General features: G+C 48.2%; 1 protein-coding gene across 5 annotated transcripts in view; it reads right to left on the bottom strand.

Annotated features, from left to right (window-relative positions):
- The window catches only part of MEIS3 (Meis homeobox 3), an 87967-nt gene that overhangs the window by 57719 nt on the left and 9393 nt on the right, over nucleotides 1-20855 (bottom strand). For 4 of the 5 annotated variants that reach the window (XM_053397764.1, XM_053397761.1, XM_053397765.1 and 1 more), the window contains exons 3-5: nucleotides 14829-14976; nucleotides 9934-9984; nucleotides 4854-4904 (exon numbers count right to left, since the gene is read on the bottom strand). In XM_053397764.1, the coding sequence (XP_053253739.1) occupies nucleotides 4854-4904; nucleotides 9934-9984; nucleotides 14829-14976 (250 nt within the window). The remainder of the gene's footprint in view (nucleotides 1-4853; nucleotides 4905-9933; nucleotides 9985-14828; nucleotides 14977-20855) is intronic. The other variant, XM_053397763.1, reaches the window with a different exon arrangement.

Raw genomic sequence — 20855 nt, forward strand, 5'->3', positions numbered from 1 at the left:
TTCGTTTTTTAGACTGAGAGATTCTTGAAATACTGTGCGGTTTAGGAATGCTTTCACATGAATAAATAAATGCCCCATTGCCCTTTTCAAAGCTCTTCTTGAAGCACCAGGGTCTAGAAACTTGGCAGGGCTTTTGTTTTTAATAAACAGGCCGCCGGCCAGGGCTTATTCTGAAGGTACGTGAAGCCAGCACCTTGCTGAAACTAAGCCGGTCTGGATCTGGTAACTGCCTAGTGAATTTTTGGGACCCCCTTAATGTCAGAGATCTAAGAGACTTCAGTGGTGGCTGAATGGGGCTGCCTCCCCACAGCCTTGTCTCTGACCCAGCAAAGCACCACCGACCCCCTTCTCCCTCTTCTGAACTCAGAAACACCCCTTTCCCCAGGACAAAGAATTAAACCCCGGCTTCTAGAGTCTGCTGCTTCACAGCAGGTGCCCTCTGCGTGAATCAAAGGGTTAATTACATTAACAAGGGATTTATCAGGTTACAAACACTGAGTTTTACTGCGTGGCTAACGAGCTCATTACCCTAGCAAAGAGCGTGCCTTTATTTCCACACACACACACACACACACACACACACACACACACACACACAACCCCATGCCCCACCTATAGAGGCAACCAGTGGGTTTTTCACATGTGGTTTTGGGCTGGTTAAAGGGGGGTAGACTTGACACCCACTCTTTTCCAGGGCCCCCCAAATAACTCAAAGAGGTGGGCAGCCTGTGCCTCGAAAGCTAGAGTGTCAGGGAGGAGGCATGTCCCTGATGTGTTAGATTTCTAGGTGAAAGGATTGTTCTGTTTTTGTAAAGATAAACATTCACATGGAAGTTGGTCACGTCAGGGAGAAGGGTTGTAGTCTAGTCCGTCTGTCCCCCTGACTTGCTAGCTTTCTGCGGCCACATTTATTTATTATCTATTCGTTTCGTTCATGAAATTCCTATCCCAAGCTTCCTCCCAGAGGAGCCCAGAGCAGCGAGCATCAAAATGGTGCAATAAAAATAAAACATTTAGAACATAATAAAAAATAAAGCAACGAGACACCCTCAGGCATTGATTTCATGGTTGCTACGGCCAGTGTCTATCAGCCACTAGCTGCTTGGGTAAACAAGAATATTTCTAACTTTCTCAACAGTGAGGGAGACAGGTGTACCTTGCCAGGAAAGGTGTTCCGCACCCGGAAACCATCACCGAAAAGGCCCTGTCAAGTCACAGTAAGCTTACCAACCACAATCCGGTTGTATTTGTTCTGCCCGCCCTCCTGCTAGCGCTGGAGAGAGACAAGCCACGATCCCTATCTTACCATTACATCCAAATCAGGGATTGTGGTTTGTTTCCCTTCCAAGGAACTCTGATCTGTAGCCAAGGTTTGTCCTTGGCTTACTGACCGCGGTTTGTTAGAGCAAAACAAACAACGGTCCCCAGTTTGGACGTGACCCTAAGCCAAGGAGCATGGCCTGTCTCTTGCAGGGAAGACCCAAAAGGTTGCATCCAACGTTAGTCCTGCTCAGAGTAGACCCACTGAAATTAACAGACACGGCTAACTTCAGTCAAACCCGCGATCCAAAGGATGAAATTCTAACTAGGCTGACACACAGCCTGTGATTTTAAGTACTGTGACATCAACCACCCATATCCGAATTTCTGAACGCAGGAGGCCCAAGCCGCTGGTCCAAGGTATCGCTCAAATAGAGCGGTTGCTAAGCAACAACCTCCGATGAACCCAGCATCTTCTGAACTTAAACACATAAGCAACATGTACCTCATATACTTATTTCTGGACAAGACCTCGCCAGGATATATAGACAGGCTATAATAATAATATAATTATAATAATAATTTATTATTTATACCCCGCCCATCTGGCTGAGTTTCCCCAGCCACTCTGGGCGGCTTCTAATTGAGTGTTAAAAACAATACAACATTAAAACTTCCCAAAACAGGGCAGCCTGCAGATGTCTTTTAAAGATAAGATAGCTACTTCTTTCCTTCACATCTGAAGGGAGGGCGTTCTACAGGGCGGGTGCCACTACCAAGAAGGCCCTCTGCCTGGTTCTCTGTAACTTCACTTCTCGCAATGAGGGAACCGCCTGAAGGCTCTCGGTGCTGGATCTCAGTGTCTGGGCAGAACGATGGGGGTGGAGACGCTCCTTCAGGTATATAGGAACGAGGCCATTTAGGGCTTTCAAGGTCAGCACCAACACTTTGAATTGTGCTCGGAAACGTACTGGGAGCCAATGCAGATCTCTCAGGACCGGTGTTATGTTGTCCCGGCGGCCGCTCCCAGTCACCAGTCTAGCTGCCGCATTCTGAATTAATTGCAGTTTCCGGGTCACCTTCAAAGGTAGCCCCATGTAGAGCGCATTGCAGTAGTCCAAGCGGGAGATAACCAGAGCATGCACCACTCTGGCGATACAGTCTGTGGGCAGATAGGGTCTCAGCCTGAGTACCAGATGGAGCTGGTAGACAGCCGCCCTGGACACAGAATTGACCTGTGACTCCATGGACAGCTGTGAGTCCAGAATGACTCCTAGGCTGCGCACCTGGTCCTTCAGGGGCACAGTTACCCCATTCAGGACCAGGGAGTCCCCCACACCCACCCGCCTCCTGTCCCCCAAGAACAGTACTTCTGTCTTGTCAGGCTATGCCAACCTGGCGCACTCTAGTTGTAGCCCAAAATATTTACAGGGCACCATGTTGGCCGGGCCAAAGGTGATGGACAGCAGAGGGTAGAAAGATGGCTCTGCCAACACCCTCCTTCCTTCAGCTCCCAGTGTGATCTCACTGGATGCCTTTCTGCAGCTTCGCCTTCAGTTACGTTTGCCTAGAACAATTGAAGCTGTCAACGTGGAGCTAGAAGCCGCGAGATCAAAGCAAAAGGGGAGCTGCATAGGAGCTGAGCCGCATAGCAAAGTGCCCCGTGGCGACCCACCCACCCAGCCAGCCAGCTCCTCTCAGCTCCGCTGCAGGACCGGGGCCCTGGGATGAGGTTTGCGAAACCGGAGCCACTAAACTTAAGTGGCTTCCATTGACAAGGCCAGAGTGGCTTTGCTAAATATAGTGGCTCGATAGCTCAGATCTGAAGTCTCGTAACCTGTCCTGAGCATATATGCCTAGCTCAGAAACGGGCGGTTGTGGGATGAAAACCTGAGCATTGTGGTCGCCAGGAGATTTGTGGATCGAGCCACAAAACCTACAAGACACACACACAGAAATACGTCGTTTCTATATTCTTTAGCCATCAGTATGAATGGGTGGCGAGCATCGCTAGATTAGCATTTATCTGAAAACCTATGAGTTCTGGTGCCGTAAAAACATAATGGAGAACTGGACTCTGAGTCTATTTTTAAAACTTCTCCCCCTCTCACTCCCATATGAGGAAATACTTCAAAATTGGAGACAGCTGTTGCTGCCGCTTGTGAGAAAGGGAAATTATTTGCAAACTTTTTTCTTTTTGCTGGAGGATAACTTGGATTTTGATTTGTTTTTTTAAAAAAGAATCCTATACTTTGAGATAGTGGGATTTTTCACCCTTTCATTTTTCCCAGGGACCACCTCAGGCTTTACTTTGAGCTATGTGAAAACTAGTTTTGCAGAAGCACAGAAGAAATATGTGAGATATTGCACTATGAGACTTGAGAATTCTGCTGTGGACCTCAACTCCCCCTCCCCACCATCAACTTTCCTTTTATAAAGACAAGTTTCTGTCCCTCATGAAAAGCCTGGAGGTGTGTGGGCAATGCCTGAAGTCTCAGGTACCGGGAGGTGGGCCTCAGTTAACGTTTTCTAAAGGGTTGGGGCAGGATATCAGCAGAACCAAAACAAGCCATGTGAAATGGCAAACATGTCAGAATAATAATAAAATAATAATAATAATAATAATAATAATAATAATAATAATAATAATAATAATAATTTATTATTTATACCCCGCCCATGTGGCTGGGCCTCCCCAGCCACTCTGGGCGGCTCCCAATCAAGTGTTAAAAACAGCACAGCATTAAATATTAAAAACTTCCCGAAACAGGGCTGCCTTCAGATGTCTTTTAAAGATAGGATTTCCTTCACATCTGAAGGGAGGGTGTTCCACAGGGTGGGCGCCACTACCGAGAAGGCCCTCTGTCTGGTTCCCTGTAACCTCACTTCTCGCAATGAGGGAACCGCCCGAAGGCCCTCGGTGCTGGATCTCAGTGTCCGGGCTGAACGATGGGGGTGGAGACGCTCCTTCAGGTATACTGGACCGAGGCCGTTTAGGGCTTTCAAGGTCAGCACCAACACTTTGAATTGTGCTCAGAAACGTACTGGGAGCCAATGCAGATCTCCCAGGACTGGTGTTATGTGGTCCCGGCGGCCACTCCCAGTCACCAGTCTAGCTGCCGCATTCTGGATTAATTGCAGTTTCCGGGTCACCTTCAAAGGTAGCCCCACGTAGAGTGCATGGCAGTAGTCCAAGCGGGAGATAACTAGAGCATTCACCACATGATTTATACAGAAGTCAGGGAACGCATGTAAAAAATAATAATGGTTCAATCTACCTAATTCATGCAGGTTTCAAAATCCAACTTTCTTGAGTGCAGGATTCTAAACTAGCTGCAGCAGAGAAGACATACTGACCACAACTTGTCTTCTCAGTAAACTTGATTTGGCCCAACATTTGGTTTCAGCAGTTATTGTAGGAAACCACAGCTCTTTCCCAATCAGGGATGCCTCTAATAAAGCAGGGATCAATCATGTCCTTCTGCCTAACTTCCAAATTGCTAAGACTGGGGGTGTTTTTTGAGGGTGGGTGTGTAGGGTTTGCAGGTGGGAAAAGGATAAAAGAAATTGCAAAGCAAAGCAAACATCTGTACCTTTTCTAATTCCAGAAGGTGGAATCTCAGAACTTGAATAGCTTGGATCATCTGAAATTATAAAGAGAGAGAAAAATAAGTCGTTGCTAAAGATTGGTGACTGTATTACTTTTCTTAGACTGTGATATTGTTCTTGTTTTAGCCGCCGTTTTCCCTGACAGAAGTCAAGGCGGCTTACAGATAAAATCAAGAGCTGCTGAAAACATAGACTAATCCAACATTAAAAAGCAATTAAACATTGATAGAATTAAAACTATATGCATATATTAAATCTGTTTATAAATACACCAATATTTACAATGAAAACAGCATGCCACCAGCCTGTTAACTAAAAGCAGTCGATTCCCAAAAGCTTGTTGGAGCAAAAAGGTCTTCACCTGCCAGCGGAACGACAACAAGGAGGGAGCCAGGCGAACTTATTTAGGGAGATAACTCCAAAGTCTGGGAGCAGCTACTGAGGAGGCCCTGTCCCATGTCCCCACCAGGCCTTCCTGTGAGAATGGCAGGATGGAGAGAAGGGTCTCCCCTGAAGATCTCAAAACCCAGGCAAGTTCATATGAGAGAATACGGTCTTTCATAGAGCTTGGGCCTACATAGTGTAGGGCTTTGTAGATCATAACCAGCGCTTTGAACTGTGCCTGGAAACAGACTGGTAGCTGGTGGAGCTTTTCCAGCAAGGGAGTCTTCTGCTCCCTCTAACCGGCCCTGGTCAACAATCTGGCTGCCGTTCTTTGAGCCGGTTGAGGTTTCTGAGCATTTTTCAAAGGCAGCCCCATATAGAGCATGTTACAGTCATTACAATGGGGTGCAACTTAGGCCTGTGTCACTGTGGCCAAATCAGATACACTAAACCCTCAACTTTGGTGTATCTTGTGCGCACAGGGCTGTCTTAAGCATATGCAGCACCAGGGTGCAAAAATCCACCCGGCGCCTCCCTCCCCGGGTTGCCCAGTCCCAGGTGCGCAGGAGGGCGGAGCCGGCCGGCCGTCTCAGCGTCTCGCTGGCTCGGTCGCCCCCGAACTTGCGGCGCAGAGCCGCCCGCAGCAGAAGAGCCTGCCGCGGCACTCCGACTGACGGGCGGGCTCTTCCCTAGACTCAACTCTCAGGCGCCGGACTCTTGGCCTGGCGCCCCTGAGAGCCCAGAGCCCGGGTGCCCCGCAGCCCTAGCGCCTATGGGTAAGACGGCCCTGTGTGCACATTCAGCTTTCATGGCCTAGGACCCTCGTATCTACGGGACCGCCTCTCCCGGTATGCCCCACGGAGAGCCTCAAGGTCCATAAATAGCAACACCCTAGAGGTCCCAGGCCCTAAGGAAGTCAGATTAGCCTCAACCAGAGGCAGGGCCTTCTCAGTGATGGCTCCGGCCTGGTGGAACGCTCTGCCTCATGAGACCAGGGCCCTGCAGGATTTGATTTCTTTCCGCAGGGCCTGCAAGACAGAGTTGTTCCGCCTGGCTTTTGACTTGGAATCAATTTGATTCCCTCCCCCTCTTTCTTTTTTCCTTTCTCCTCCTGTGATGAGGCTGCATTTTAATGTTTTAATGTTGTATTTTAATCTTGTTTTTTAAGTTGTATTTCAATCAACTTGTTTTTATTATTGGTTGTTAGCTGCCCTGAGCGCGGCCTTGGCTGGGGAGGGTGGGGTATAAATAAAAATTATTATTATTATTATTATTATTATTATTATTATTTAAAAATATTTTTTAAAATTAGAATGCCAGTGGGTATCCATGAGAAAATATTCTGGCAATCCCACCCGCCATTGCACCCAATGTGCTCTAACCATGCACAATTTTGACTTTAGGCATGATCCCCAAAACATAATGCCCATGTAAGTTGTGGGATTACTGTAGGAAGGGGTGCAGCTGGTGCCCTAGCTTATTATGTACATATAGTACACAGAGTTAAGTCTCACTGAAGATCCTGGCTTCCTTCTGAAGAAAACCTGCATGGACTGAGGCAAACGACTTCTTAAATCCATGTTCAGAGTTAACCCATGTAAAGGCACTACAGTGGTACCTCAGGTTACATACGCTTCAGGTTACATACGCTTCAGGTTACAGACTCCGCTAACCCAGAAATAGTGCTTCAGGTTAAGAACTTTGCTTCAGGATGAGAACAGAAATTGTGCTCTGGCGGCGCGGCAGCAGCAGGAGGCCCCATTAGCTAAAGTGGTACTTCAGGTGAAGAACAGTTTCAGGTTAAGAACGGACCTCCGGAACGAATTAAGTACTTAACCCGAGGTACCACTGTACAGTCAATCCTTGGGAAAGCGCCACCCGTCTCATCTGCTGTGGCAAACACATCCTTCCGGGAACCCGGGCGTAGTTAGCAGGATGGCCACGTTTGTGTCGCCGGAAAGGTGGAGAAGCGCCACAAAAAAGGGAGAGGCGGAAATAAATTCCACAACTGTCAATTGACATGGAGATACCTATTTATGAGTAATGACTATAATGTTGTGGTTAGAATAGTAGGTGAGGACCTGGAAGACCAGCGTTCAAATCCCTGCTCAGCTGTGAAATTCACTGGGTGGCCTTGGGCCAGTCACTGTCTCTCATCCTAGCCTACCTCGCAAGGCTGTTGAGAGGATAAAACAAGGAGGAAGAGAACCACCTTGAGCTCTTTGGTGGAACCCTGGGCTAGAAATGAAACGAAAACATCTCACCAGAGTGAGGAAGACTGTGACCAGGTGAGCTGTGGGCCTGCTCAGTCTGCTGGCCAGGTGTTGCTAACTGTTGACAGGCAGCTTCAAGGCCTCTTCCTTCTTAGAGTTACAGTGGTGCCTCGCAAGACGAAATTAATTCGTCCCGCGAGTTTTGTCGTCTTGCGATTTTTTTCGTCTTGCGAAGCACGGTGTCGGGAAAGTTTTGGAAAAGCTTCAAAAATCACCAAAGTCTTTAAAAACCTCTAAAAAGGCTACCACACCGCGTTCTATGAGTTGCTCCTCGAAGTCAAGTCGCAACTGTATTAACGGTGTCAAGAAAAAGGAAACAAACTTGCAAGACGTTTCCGTCTTGCGAAGCAAGCCCATAGGGAAAATCGTCTTGCGAGGCAGCTCAAAAAACAAAAAATCCTTTCGTCTAGCGAGTTTTTTGCCTTGCGAGGCATTCGTCTTGCGAGGTACCACTGTATTTATCTCTAAACTCGGCTTGGACCAGACATCCTTTCAAATAGCGACTCTCCTTTGTAAAGGAGGAGAAAGCCATCAATGGCTACTTGCCAGAAAGCAAGCGGTACCTCGGGTTAAGTACTTAATTTGTTCCGGAGGTCCGTTCTTAACCTGAAACTGTTCTTAACCTGAAGCACCACTTTAGTTAATGGGGCCGCCGTGCCACCGGAGCACGGTTTCTGTTCTCATCCTGAAGCAAAGTTCTTAACCCGAGGTAATATTTCTGGGTTAATGGGATGCGGGTGGCGCTGTGGGTTAAACCACTGAGCCTAGGACTTGCAGATCAGAAGGTTGGCGGTTCAAATCCCCGTGACGGGGTGAGCTCCTGTTGCTCAGTCCCAGCTCCTGCCAACCTAGCAGTTTGAAAGCACGTCAAAGTGCAAGTAGATAAATAGGTACCACTCCGGCGGGAAGGAAACAGCGTTTCCGTGCACTGCTCTGGTTCTCCAGAAGTGGCTTAGCCATGCTGGCCACATGACCCGGAAGCTGTACGCCAGCTCCGTCGGCCAATAAAGCGAGATGAGCGCCGCAACCCCAGAGTCAGCCACGACTGGACCTAATGGTCAGGGGTCCCTTTACCTTTAATATTTCTGGGTTAGCGGAGTCTGTAACCTGAAGCATATGTAACCCGAAGCGTATGTAACCCAAGGTACCACTGTACTTTTGAATACCAGTTGCTGGGGAGATGGCTCTTGTGCTGGGGTCCTCCTTGCAAAGGCTTCTGGGTGACCACAGCAAGAACAAGACCCCGGACTGGATGGGTTCCCTTTGGCCTGATCCTGTAGGACACGTGGCTACCCTAGTTAAGGCTGAGAGGCAGTGGCTCGCCTAAGACTTCCTAGCAGACCGACGGCTGCAGCAACTGTAGAGCCAGGGATTTTATTTGCTTGGTTTTGCTGAGCAGCTGGTCTCTGAATCACCCTCAATGGAAGGACCCAGGTTGTGTCCAGTTGGCTAGCAGGCAGTGAGGATCACTGGTGGGATCATTGGCAGGCCAGTTATTCAGAATCCAGATTTGCAGCCCACTTGTGTAAAGCTGTGAAGGAATGATGGTGTGTGTCTAAGATGGGCGGACGCCAATCATGTGTACTCCCATCATCCTTCATGGGTTGCGGGACTACAACTCCCATCATCCCTGACCATGGTTGGTGCATAGCTATCAACTTTTCCCTTTTCTTGCGAGGAATCCTATTCGGAATACAGTGGTACCTCAGGTTACATACGCTTCAGGTTACAGACTCCGCTAACCCAGAAATAGTGCTTCAGGTTAAGAACTTTGCTTCAGGATGAGAACAGAAATCGGGCTCCGGCGGCGCGGCAGCAGCAGGAGGCCCCATTAGCTAAAGTGGTGCTTCAGGTTAAGAACAGTTTCAGGTTAAGTACGGACCTCCGGAACAAATTAAGTACTTAACCTGAGGTACCACTGTAAGGGAATTTCCCTTAAAAAAAGGGAAACGTTGACAGCTATGGGTGGGTGAGGCTGCTGGGAGCTGGAGTGCAACAACATCTGGATGGTGCACACATATTAATTGATTTATTAATTGATTCATCGGCTTTCCATAACAGCTTTTCCTCCAAGGTACTTGAGGGGGCATACCTGCTTCTTCCTCTCCTCGTTTAATCCCCACAAGAATCTTGTGAAGTAGGATAAGGCTGAGGGGCCATGACTCACCCAAAGACCTTCATGGACAAGTGAGACCTTGAACCATGGTCTCCCGGATCGTGGACCAATACTCTAGCCACTGCACTACACTTTCTCTGAATGGAAATGTGTGTGTGTGGAGAAGTGATTACTAAAAGTGAATGTGAGAAAATACCTCGTTGCTCCTATGCGCAGTAGGCAAGGCTGGCAGACGGACAGAGGAAATGAAGTTTAAAAACTTAAAACGAGAAAAGTAAGAAGTGTCCTTACCAAGTTATCCAGCTCAGGATTGGAAGAAAATAAAGGTTTTTCTGTCCTAACCTAAAAAACGGGCATTTCGGGATGGGAAGGGGGGGGAAGAGAAGAAAACAGAAGGAGCGTTAGTACAGGGGGAGAAAACATGATAGAGAGAAATGTAAGGAATCGATGCGCATCACTGAAAAATCTGTTTCTCTCATTTCCCAGAAATTGTAAAGAAACGGCAAAAAAATGTGACTCTCGTCCCCCGAGAGCAGCAGCTGGCAGGAGAACATATATTTCACTTTCAAGAGTTTGCAACCTCCCTCTCTCCACACCCCCCACCCCAGGAACCCCCTGTGCTTTTAAAATTCCTCAACATTTCCCCTCCCTGTATCAAAATGCAAAAGTGTAGTTCCCCCCCTCCACATGTCTCATTTAAGAAACGAGAGAGAAATCGCGGCACTAAATAGTTTCAAGGCACTAAACAGGCCCAGGCGTCTGGCCTCATCCTCTCTGTTCTGGGACAGGGCTGCGCCAACTTGGAGAATCAAAAATTCTGGTACCCGGGTGGGACCTTTAAGAGGAGATCCAGAGGCAGCTGCGAAGGGGTGTGTGTGTGTGTGTGTGTGTGTGTGTGTGTGTGTGTGTGTTTGTGTGTGTGTGTGTGTTTATATGTGTGTGTGAAGTCCAGTTTGGGCAGGTCTGGGGTTGGAGCAAAAGTTGTTTACTCACCTAAGGCGAAGTTTGCCTTGCTACTGCCTTCCAGATGTGCTTGGACTACAAATCCCATCATTCCCAGACATCTGGAGGGCACCAGCTTGGCAAAGGCTGACCTTGGGAGTGCCGTTTTATTATTTTATTTTATTTTATGACGGCGAGTGAGGAGGGCTCCTCCACTTCCCCTTTTGTTGTTCTGGCAACTGGCTGAAAAGATAGAAGGCGGGCGGGCGGGGGGGAGCTAAATCCCAGTAAAAGGAATTTCCTAATTCCCAGCTGCGTCTCAAGGACAAACAGCACATTGCGAACACATATAATAATGCCTTATGCCTTTAAAAAAAGAAGGGGGTGGTTTAGAACTGAGAAAAACCAGTTTCTTAACCATTTCTCGGCTCGCCATTTCTCTGCATCAGTTTGCTTGCCTGCCGCCCCCCCCCATATCCCCAAAGGGTTTTCTCCCCATTGGCGGCACTGCCAGACTGGGATTCCATCACACCGTGGCAAATTCAGGTTGCACAGTTTATTTTACTTCAACTGGCTCTATATGCTGCTTAAGAGAGCCAGTGTGGTGTAGTGGTTAAGAGCGGTGGACTCGTAATCTGGGGAACCGGGTTCGCTTCCCCGCTCCTCCACATGCAGCTGCTGGGTGACCTTGGGCCAGTCACACTTCTCTGAAGTCTCTCAGCCCCACTCACCTCACAGAGTGTTTGCTGTGGGGGAGGAAGGGAAAGGAGAATGTTAGCAGCTTTGAGACTCCTGAAGGGGAGTGAAAGGCGGGATATCAAATCCAAACTCCTCTTCTTCTTCTTCTTAGCATCATAAAACTCAGGTCTCACAGCTAAAGTTCGTGAGGACCACTCGTGCAACAAAATCGCTTGTTTTTAAGAGCTTCTGGACACCCTGTTTATCAAGCATTTGTTCCGATTTGCTTGCAGGGGAGGTTAGGTGACGTTAACATAGAATAATAGAGTTGGAAGGGACCCAGAGAATCATCTAGTCCAAACCCCTTCAATGCAGGAATCTCAACCATAGCATTCTTGACAAATGGCCCTCCAACCTCTGCTTAAAAACATCCAAGGAAGGAGAGTCAACTACCTTCCATTCCTTGGTCAAACAGCTCTTACTGTCAGAAAGTACGGTACTTCCTGATGTTGAGCCAGAATCTCCCTTTCTTGCAACTTGAATCCCACCGTTTCCAGTGCCCGCTGCCTGAGCTTATTCCATGCACTAGAAAGTCTGATTTGGGAGGGGGAAAGTGGGTTTGTGCCAAATCAGCGCTGATTGTGCCTCCTAAACTTGCCACCGTGTGCTGGAAGCCCACCTATAATGAAAGCAACACTACAGACGCACCCTTGGCAGGGAGATGTACTGGAAAGGGTGGGATAACACGTGCTGGACGCAACCAGTGCTGGATTTACGTATAAGCTAAGCAAGCTATAGCTTAGGGCCCCAAAAAAATTTAAAGGGGAAAAAAACTGGATGCACATTTCCAAAATATAAGATAAACATAAAGGTAAAGGTAAAGGTACCCCTGCCTGTACGGGCCAGTCTTGACAGACTCTGGGGTTGTGCGCCCATCTCACTCAAGAGGCCGGGGGCCAGCGCTGTCCGGAGACACTTCCGGGTCACGTGGCCAGCGTGACAAGCTGCATCTGGCGAGCCAGCGCAGCACACGGAAACGCCGTTTACCTTCCCGCTAGAAAGCGGTCCCTATTTATCTAATTGCACTCTGACGTGCTTTCGACCTGCTAGGTTGGCAAGCGCTGGGACCGAGCAACGGGAGCGCACCCCGCCGTGGGGATTCAAACCGCCGACCTTTCGATCGGCAAGCCCTAGGCGCTGAGGCTTTTACCCACAGCGCCACCCGCGTCCCATTAAGATAAACATAAAATAAAATAAAACCTACATACAGCAACAGTGTTTTGTAGGCTCCTATGATGTAAGTAGAGGGACGCGGGTGGCGCTGTGGGTTAAACCACAGAGCCTAGGACTTGCCGATCAGAAGATCGGCGGTTCGAATCCCCGCGATGGGGTGAGTTCCCATTGCTCGGTCCCTGCTCCTGCCAACCTAGCAGTTCGAAAGCACGTCAAAGTGCAAGTAGGTAAATAGGTACCGCTCTAGCAGGAAGGTAAAGGGCGTTTCCATGTGCTGCTCTGGTTCCCCAGAAGCGGCTTAGTCATGCTGGCCACATGACCCGGAAGCTGTACGCCGGCTCCTTCGGCAAGTAAAGCGAGATGAGCGCCGCAACCCCAGAGTCGGTCACGACTGGACCTAGTGGTCAGGGGTCCCTTTACCTTTACCTTTAATTGCAATAAAGGAGGAAAGGGGTTAAGCTCCTCTTTCCTCCTCCCCAAGCTGTTTTTCCACTCTGTATTCTCTACTCCTGACAGAGCTTTTTCTTTTAAAGTGTAGAGACCTTGTTACAGACTTTACAGCCTGCTTTGCTCCCCCCACCCCCCAAAAAACACACTTTTTTTGTTCCATCCTAGGCTATTCATTTGATACATCTTGGCTTTTGAGTTCACCTTCCAACGAAATGAGGGGGAAATTGACCTCCATTGATTCATCATATTGGTTAACTGAGCAATCCTTCCAACAGTGGGCTTTTAATCAAGAGGTCCCCGTCTCAAAACCTTGCGGGAACCTACCAACGCTGCTACGAGCTTTGCCAGACCTTCACCCTCTTCTGCCCGGTTGCCAGAACGGAAAAGATATAAAGGCAGTAGGACGATAAAAACGTGGGATTAAAAGAATATAAATGTCCCTAATTTCCATACAATTAAAAGACTACAGAAGATATTTTTTTTAAGGCCAGACTACATGTATGGCGCTATGCATGGGCAATTGCTTTTCATTGAGAAACAGCAGGCAAGGAAACCCCAGGAGTGGAGATCAGGATGGTCACATGGGTGTGGGTGGGTGTAACGCTTTTCTCCTGCATCCTGGTCCTAATGAAAATCACCTCTTACCTTAAGCCATGGAGCTAAGCAAAAGACCAGCATGACTTTCTGCACTGCACAGAAAATCTGCATTCAGCGGAAGGTGCTCTGCTCTGTATACCTGAAGGAGCGTCTCCACCCCCATCGTTCTGCCCGGACACTGAGATCCAGCACCGAGGGCCTCCTGGCGGTTCCCTCATTGCGAGAAGCAAAGCTACAGGGAACCAGGCAGAGGGCCTTCTCGGTGGTGGCACCCACCCTGTGGAACGCCCTCCCAGCAGATGTGAAGGAAATAAGCAGCTATCCTATTTTTAAAAGACATCTGAAGGTAGCCCTGTTTAGGGAAGTTTTTAATATTTAACGCTGTACTGCTTTTAACACTTAATTGGGAGCCGCCCAGAGTGGCTGGGGAAACTCAGCCAGATGGGCGTGGTATAAGTAATAAATTATTGTTATTATTATTATTCTCAACAGTGTAAACCAACCTTGAAGGTTGAGCCTTCCTCAACCTTCCTCTCCCTCTAGCAGTGGGACTACAACTCCCATCAAACCTGACCACTGGCCATGCTGACCTGCTAAAAAATAAAAACCTCCTCCTTGTTTAGGCAAGTCTACCCAGGCATGTGATTTTATTATGCATATTTATTTATTTTTAAACCGCTGGTTTTCTCTGCAATTTGGTCATTTTATCCTGCTTCCTGTTCGAAAGCTTGTTTTTCTTAATGAACATTTTACACCATTTTGTGCAAACAGCTTTGAGCCAAGTATATAACTCTTTGTTAAATGAAATAAAAATAAGGAAGGACTAACCAATTTATATGGGATGCGGGTGGCGCTGTGGGTTAAACCACAGAGCCTAGGACTTGCCGATCAGAAGGTCATCGGTTTGAATCCCCGTGACGGGGTGAGCTCCCGTTGCTCAGTCCCTGCTCCTGCCAACCTAGCATTTCAAAAGCACGTCAAAGTGTAAGTAGATAAGTAGGTACAGCTCTGGCAGGAAGCTAAACCGCGTTTCCGTGCGCTGCTCTGGTTCGCCAGAAGCGGCTTAGTCATGCTGGCCACATGACCCAGAAGCCGTATGCCGGCTCCCTCGGCCAATAAAGCGAGATGAGCGCCGCAACCCCAGAGTCGGCCACGACTGGACCTAATGGTCAGGGGTCCCTTTACCTTTACCTTTACCTTAGAGAATATTTATTTGCACGTTCCTACTGCCAAGCACTCTCCAGCTCTGCCCTCCCTCCACCACCTCTCGTTCTCCAGAAACCAACCTGTTTGGCAAAGACGGCAATGTCTTCGTTGAAGGAATCCGACGAGCAGACGTCTCCTCCCGGGTAGGAGCCAGAAGTGTCCCTGGGAGAACAGGTTGCCAGCTCACATTTTTCAAAGACCAGGGCCAGCAGCGGGAATAAGGGATGCCTGTTACACAAGAGTAGATGTTTAGGGCCTAGCAGAGTGGGAGATCCAAAGAGACCAGCCAACGTTTCAGCTCGCAACAGAAACTGGGGCACGATGGGTTTGGAAAGGAGTTGGAGGCTCAGAGCATAAGCTCTTCTTACAGAGCCTGGTGCTTTCCTCTCATTTCCTGACTAGCCACGCTGCCAGCATAAAGTGAGGCAAAAGGGCCCTTGCTGTTCGAGACCATTTGAAAGGGAAAAACAAATTACTGTACATTAAAATTCATGGAAAATTGGGGGGAAAGTTGCATTGGTTCTCAGTATTTACTTTCCTCGGCCAGGCAGTGGTGGGATTGCTGCCTCGGGGTCATAGGGTTGTCTCCACCCAAGTTCTACTCAGAGTAGACTTATTGAAAACAATGGGCCTTAGTCATGCTGCCCAATTTCAGTGGATTATTCTGAATAAGAAGACTTGACATTGGATACAACCCATAACCTGAAAACCCATATTGCTGCTCTCTTAATGCCATCATCATTGATTTATTAACTGCCTTCTAAACCACCATCTCCAGGCATATAAGACAAAAACAGAAAAACAACAACAATAACAGCAACAATTTTATTTTTTACACTCTGCCCATGTATTTAACGTTAACGCAAGACTAAAATATTAACAAGTGGACATTTGTGGTAAAGACTCATTTGCCCATGTGGTAAAGCCTGTTGGAAGAAAAAATTATTGGAGAGACGGTTGGAAACAATAAAAAATCATCTGCATATGCCCTGAGACCCACTTTCACCGCATCTCAAATTCGCATATGGGCCCCAGGACCCAGCCTTGGCTGTGAGAGGCTCTGTAGGCAAGCTCTCGTTCAGTAGAAGGCACATGGAGACCCAGAAAACTATAATCATGAATCGTGTCTGCCCATATTATGCATCTGTTTGTTGTCTCTTACATCCCCTGGCCCTGCCTTGGCCCACCAGCGCTGGAGACCTCTAAGCCGAGTTTGTAAACTGACAGACTCCATCAAACAGTGTGTGTGTGTGTGTGTGTGTGTGTCAAGCAGTGCGAAGGCTGCAGAAGACCTGCCTGGGATGTGGTGTATGACACGGCATGTTCACACCTCAAAGTCACCACAGTGTGGCATCATCAAGATATCAACCTTGCATGTGTGAAGGGAACTCCCCGCCCAGTGAATAAAAACAGCAAGGGCCATGTGTGTGTGTGTGTGTGTGCGCGCGTGTGTGCAAAAAACCAAAACCCAATTCCACAATACTTAAAATCCATGCAAAAACTGCGATTTGGAATCTTGGTCTACGTGCCAAGTAATGTTCTAGATGAAGAGCAAATTCTGAAAAAATGAGAGAGAAGTCATTCAAAGGAGGGGGAGAGGCAGTATGTGGCTCTAAGAAACCGTTTCTGCTAGGATCACAGTTATTTCAAAGAGCTCATTTGGGGGTTCAGAGGGGAGCTGACTTCCATCCTGTTCTGTGATTTATGTCGTATGAGCAATGTCAACTGCAAACCAGTAAAGGCCATCCTTTGGCTGCTCCCCGCCCCACAAGCACACACATTTCCCCCCTAGATTTGGACGGATAGCTAGCAAGACAGAGTGTTCCCAGCCATATATTATACAAGTTCACGCACCATATGTTACACAAATATTTGTAGCTGAGGCCCAGCACGGTGTAGCTGTTAAGTGAGTGTCTCCACGGAACTTTTAGATCTCGTACGCAAAGAAAAACAAATCCCCCGCTGCCCCCCAGGAAAGATGGGGAGGCAAAATTCTGCAACATTTCATCTCCTCTCTCCCTCTCTGCCCCGCTGCAATTTCCAAGAGGGGGAGAAAAAATTGCAAATTAAAACCATTGCCAGCTGTAAGTAGGGATCTGGGGGTAGGGTGTTGCAGGGCTGGGCATGGCGGCGGGAGGGGGGCAAATAACTTTTATGTTTCGTAGGGTGGAAAAAAATAGACTTGCTCAAAGACGGCTGGAAAGTTTCAAACCGCACAGCGCAAGTCGAAGACGAAAGGAAGGGAAATCCATCACGTTCCTCTTAGGCCAGTTGCTCCCCCCACCCCCAGTGACGCTTTTTAACCAGTTTCTGCATTTCCCAACCTCGCTGGGGAGGGGGCAGAGCACTTTTGATTTAGGAACCAGATTCTACAGTGATTTCTGACCTGAGCTAGAACTGGCGAGGGAGCAGAACACACACCAAAGGGCACTTAGCCTTTTTCGTGAAAATGAGGACCATTTGCTAGGAATCACAAGTGCTGTGAGAGCTCTTGTGTTCAGATTGTGGGGCTTCCCATCTGGTTGCCCCCCATGTGAACAGGATGCTGGCCTAGCCAGACCTCAGGCCTACGAGGTTCTTCTGATGTTATTGTGCCGCCTTCAGAATCCGATTCCCAAATACTCTGGCCGATAACCCACAGCTAGGAAGAGAATTTTGAATTATTAGTTTGGAATTCTGGTGCTGGAGGAGACTCTTGAGAGTCCCATGGACTGCAAGAAGATCAAACCTCTCCATTCTGAAGGAAATCAGCCCTGAGTGCTCACTGGAAGGACAGATCATGAAGCTGAGGCTCCAATACTTTGGCCACCTCATGAGAAGAGAAGACTCCCTGGAAAAGACCCTGATGTTGGGAAAGATGGAGGGCACAAGGAGAAGGGGACGACAGAGGACGAGATGGTTGGACAGTGTTCTCGAAGCTACCAGCATGAGTCTGACCAAACTGCGGGAGGCAGTGGAAGACAGGAGTGCCTGGTGTGCTCTGGTCCAGGGGGTCACGAAGAGTCGGACACGACTAAACGACTAAACAACAACAGGAAGAGGAACACTGGTTTTATTTGGGGTTCCAGGGCTCAATCTGAGCTTTCCATACAAAAGTGCAAGAATTCGGTTCCCAGTGTCCTTCCCCTTCAGCTTTTCTTCTTAAAATGTAATTTCCTTTACACTTGAAAAGAGATATTTATATAATTATCCAACACAGCAAATATTTAACCATTCTCTATATATAAAAAAAACCCAACCATGCAGAAATATTACATTTCCCAGTAATCGGGTTGCTGAGAAGCTGAAGAGGGTGGGGGGATCTGAATTGCTTTTCTTCCGATGGGCAAAGGGAGGGGGGTTTAGAATGGGGTAATTCTTCTCTTCCACACCGGCCTTTCCCCCTCAAAAACAAACATACACCTTTCTCCTCCTAATCACAGAGCTGTCGAATGGCTGGGGTGTGGGAGCGAGAAGACACAGCGCTGATACGCCAGCCCATAATCTCCCCACAGGGGCAAAGATGTTAGCTGTGAGAAATTCGGTCATGAGAAGAAATCTTCTGACACTCCCCCCAACCCAAATCCTAAACACAGACAAGGTCCTATCGAAATCAGTGGTACTTACATCTATATAAACATGCATGGGATGAGAGTACCCTAAGGTGGATGTTGTGTGTTGTATTTTAAGCACAAACCTTTTTTTTTAAATGCAGTGCGAATACAATAAAGTTATGCCCCATACAGGAAGCTGGGATTGGCTGCAGATCTGCAATGGCTTTGGCCCCAGCCTGGTGGAACACTCTATTGCAGGAGACCAGGGCCCTGCGGGACTTGACATCTTTCCGCAGGGCCTGCAAGACTGAGTTGTTCCACCTGGCCTTTGGTCCAGGCCCAGTTTGACCCCCCCCCCCATGGGACCCTATAAATTACCTATTTGGCCCTTTTATTGACTCATGTGGGACCAACATGGATAGCTGGCCCTGATGAATATTTGAGGTTCCCGACCCCTATGGTTGTAATTTGTGGGCAATCATTTAATTTCATCCTGATTCTAATATTTAAGCTGTATTTTAATCAATTGTTTGATTGGGTTTTAATGTATCTGATATTTGATGTTTGGTCTTGGCCGGGGAGGGCGGAGTATAAATAAAAAATTATTTACTTACTTACTTACATTTGGTATAAGGTAAAGGGACCCCTGACCATTAGGTCCAGTCATAGCCGACTCTGGGGTTGCGGTGCTCATCTCGCTTTACTGGCCGAGGGAGGGGCATACAGCTTCCGGGTCATGTGGCCAGCATGACTAAGCCGCTTCTGGCGAACCAGAGCAGCGCACAGAAACACCCTTTACCTTCCCGCCGGAGCGGTACCTATTTATCTACTTGCACTTTGACGTGCTTTCGAACTGCTAGGTTGGCAGGAGCAGGGACCGAGCAACGGGAGCTCACCCCGTCGCAGGGATTCAAACTGCCAACCTTCTGATTGGCAAGTCCTAGGCTCTGTGGTTTAACCCACAGTGCCACCCGCATCCCCTTACATTTGGTAGCAAACCCCAAATTTACATCTGTGTGGTGTGAGCAAAACAATTGTTCATTAATGAGTTACCACCAAGTTCAGTCCTGTGCCTTTTAAAGAAGTCCTAGTCGTTGACGGGGGGTTTACTCAAGTCCCATTGAACTCTTCAAGACTTACTTCTGAGTAAATGTACTGAGGATGCTGCCATTGCCCTTAGTCACAACTAAAGCTGAAGTCGTGGTTTAGGGCTGCAACCCAGTGGAACAGCATTTGCCTTCCATGCAGAAAGTTCCAGGTTTGATCCCAGGACGAATCTCCAGGTAAGGCTAGGAGGGATCTCTGCCTGAAACCCCAGACCCAGAGAGCAGCTGCCAATCCATGAAGACAATACCAGCTGAGACAGGCCAGTGGTCTTACCCAATGGAAGACAGCTTCCTAAGCCCTACACACTGTAACTGGGAAGTACGTTCCACCGAAATGAGCTGAACGTTGATTGCACTGCACATTTTGATGGATTGTGTCCATTATATGAAAGTTAAGTGGCACTGGGTTGTCTGCAACTGAGTCTTACGAAGTCCCATTGAAACCAATGGACCAAACTTAGTTTCAACAAGTCTGCTGTGAGTGGGACTAGCATGAGATGCCCCCCATGAAAGCAAATGGAACTTGCTTCCAAGTAAGGCACAGACATCACCTTGCCGACAAAGGTCCGTATAGTCAAAGCTATGGTTTTCCCAGTAGCGATGTATGGAAGTGAGAGCTGGACCATAAAGAAGGCTGATCGCCAAAGAATGGATGCTTTTGAATTGTGGTGCTGGAGGAGACTCTTGAGAGTCCCATGGACTGCAAGAAGATCAAACCTCTCCATTCTGAAGGAAATCAGCCCTGAGTGCTCACTGGAAAGGGCAGATCCTGAAGCTGAGGCTCCAAGACTTTGGCCACCTCATGAGAGGAGAAGACTCCCTGGAAAAGACCCTGATGTTGGGAAAGATGGAGGGCACAAGGAGAAGGGGACGACAGAGGACGAGATGGTTGGACAGTGTTCTCAAAGCTACCAGCATGAGTTTGACCAAACTGCGGGAGGCAGTGGAAGACAGGAGTGCCTGGCGTGCTCTGGTCCAGGGGGTCACGAAGAGTCGGACACGACTAAACGACTAAACAACAACAACAACAAGGCAGGTGAGGTCCCTAGGGGCAGTCCAAAGCCACGTGCTGCCACAACCTTGCTGGAGCTTAAGCAGGCCAATGTCTGGTCAACACCTAGGTCACCTAAGAATTGTACAGACTTCCATTATGGGGGAAAACACTCAACACGATCTCACACCTTGCAGCTCCATCTTGTCCCCAGGTTCAGAAATAGACGGCACCTTCCCACCAGCACCAAGCTTCTTCTTGTTTTCTCTCTTGGGACACTCATTTGAGATTTGCCTCCTCCCTCCCAATCCTAAGTGATCAAAGCATGGGACAAAACATCCAAGCTGGAGTCCTCCAGATGTTCTGGACTCCAGCTCCCATCACTGATAGGACTGGGAGTCTAAAACATCTGAAGGGCCCCAGCTTGGACAAGGCTGATCCACTCTTTTTACTCACAGAAGAGCTTGTGGAAGAGAT

The sequence above is a fragment of the Podarcis raffonei genome, chromosome 8, assembly GCF_027172205.1.
Source record: "Podarcis raffonei isolate rPodRaf1 chromosome 8, rPodRaf1.pri, whole genome shotgun sequence".
Taxonomy (NCBI): Eukaryota; Metazoa; Chordata; class Lepidosauria; order Squamata; family Lacertidae; genus Podarcis; species Podarcis raffonei.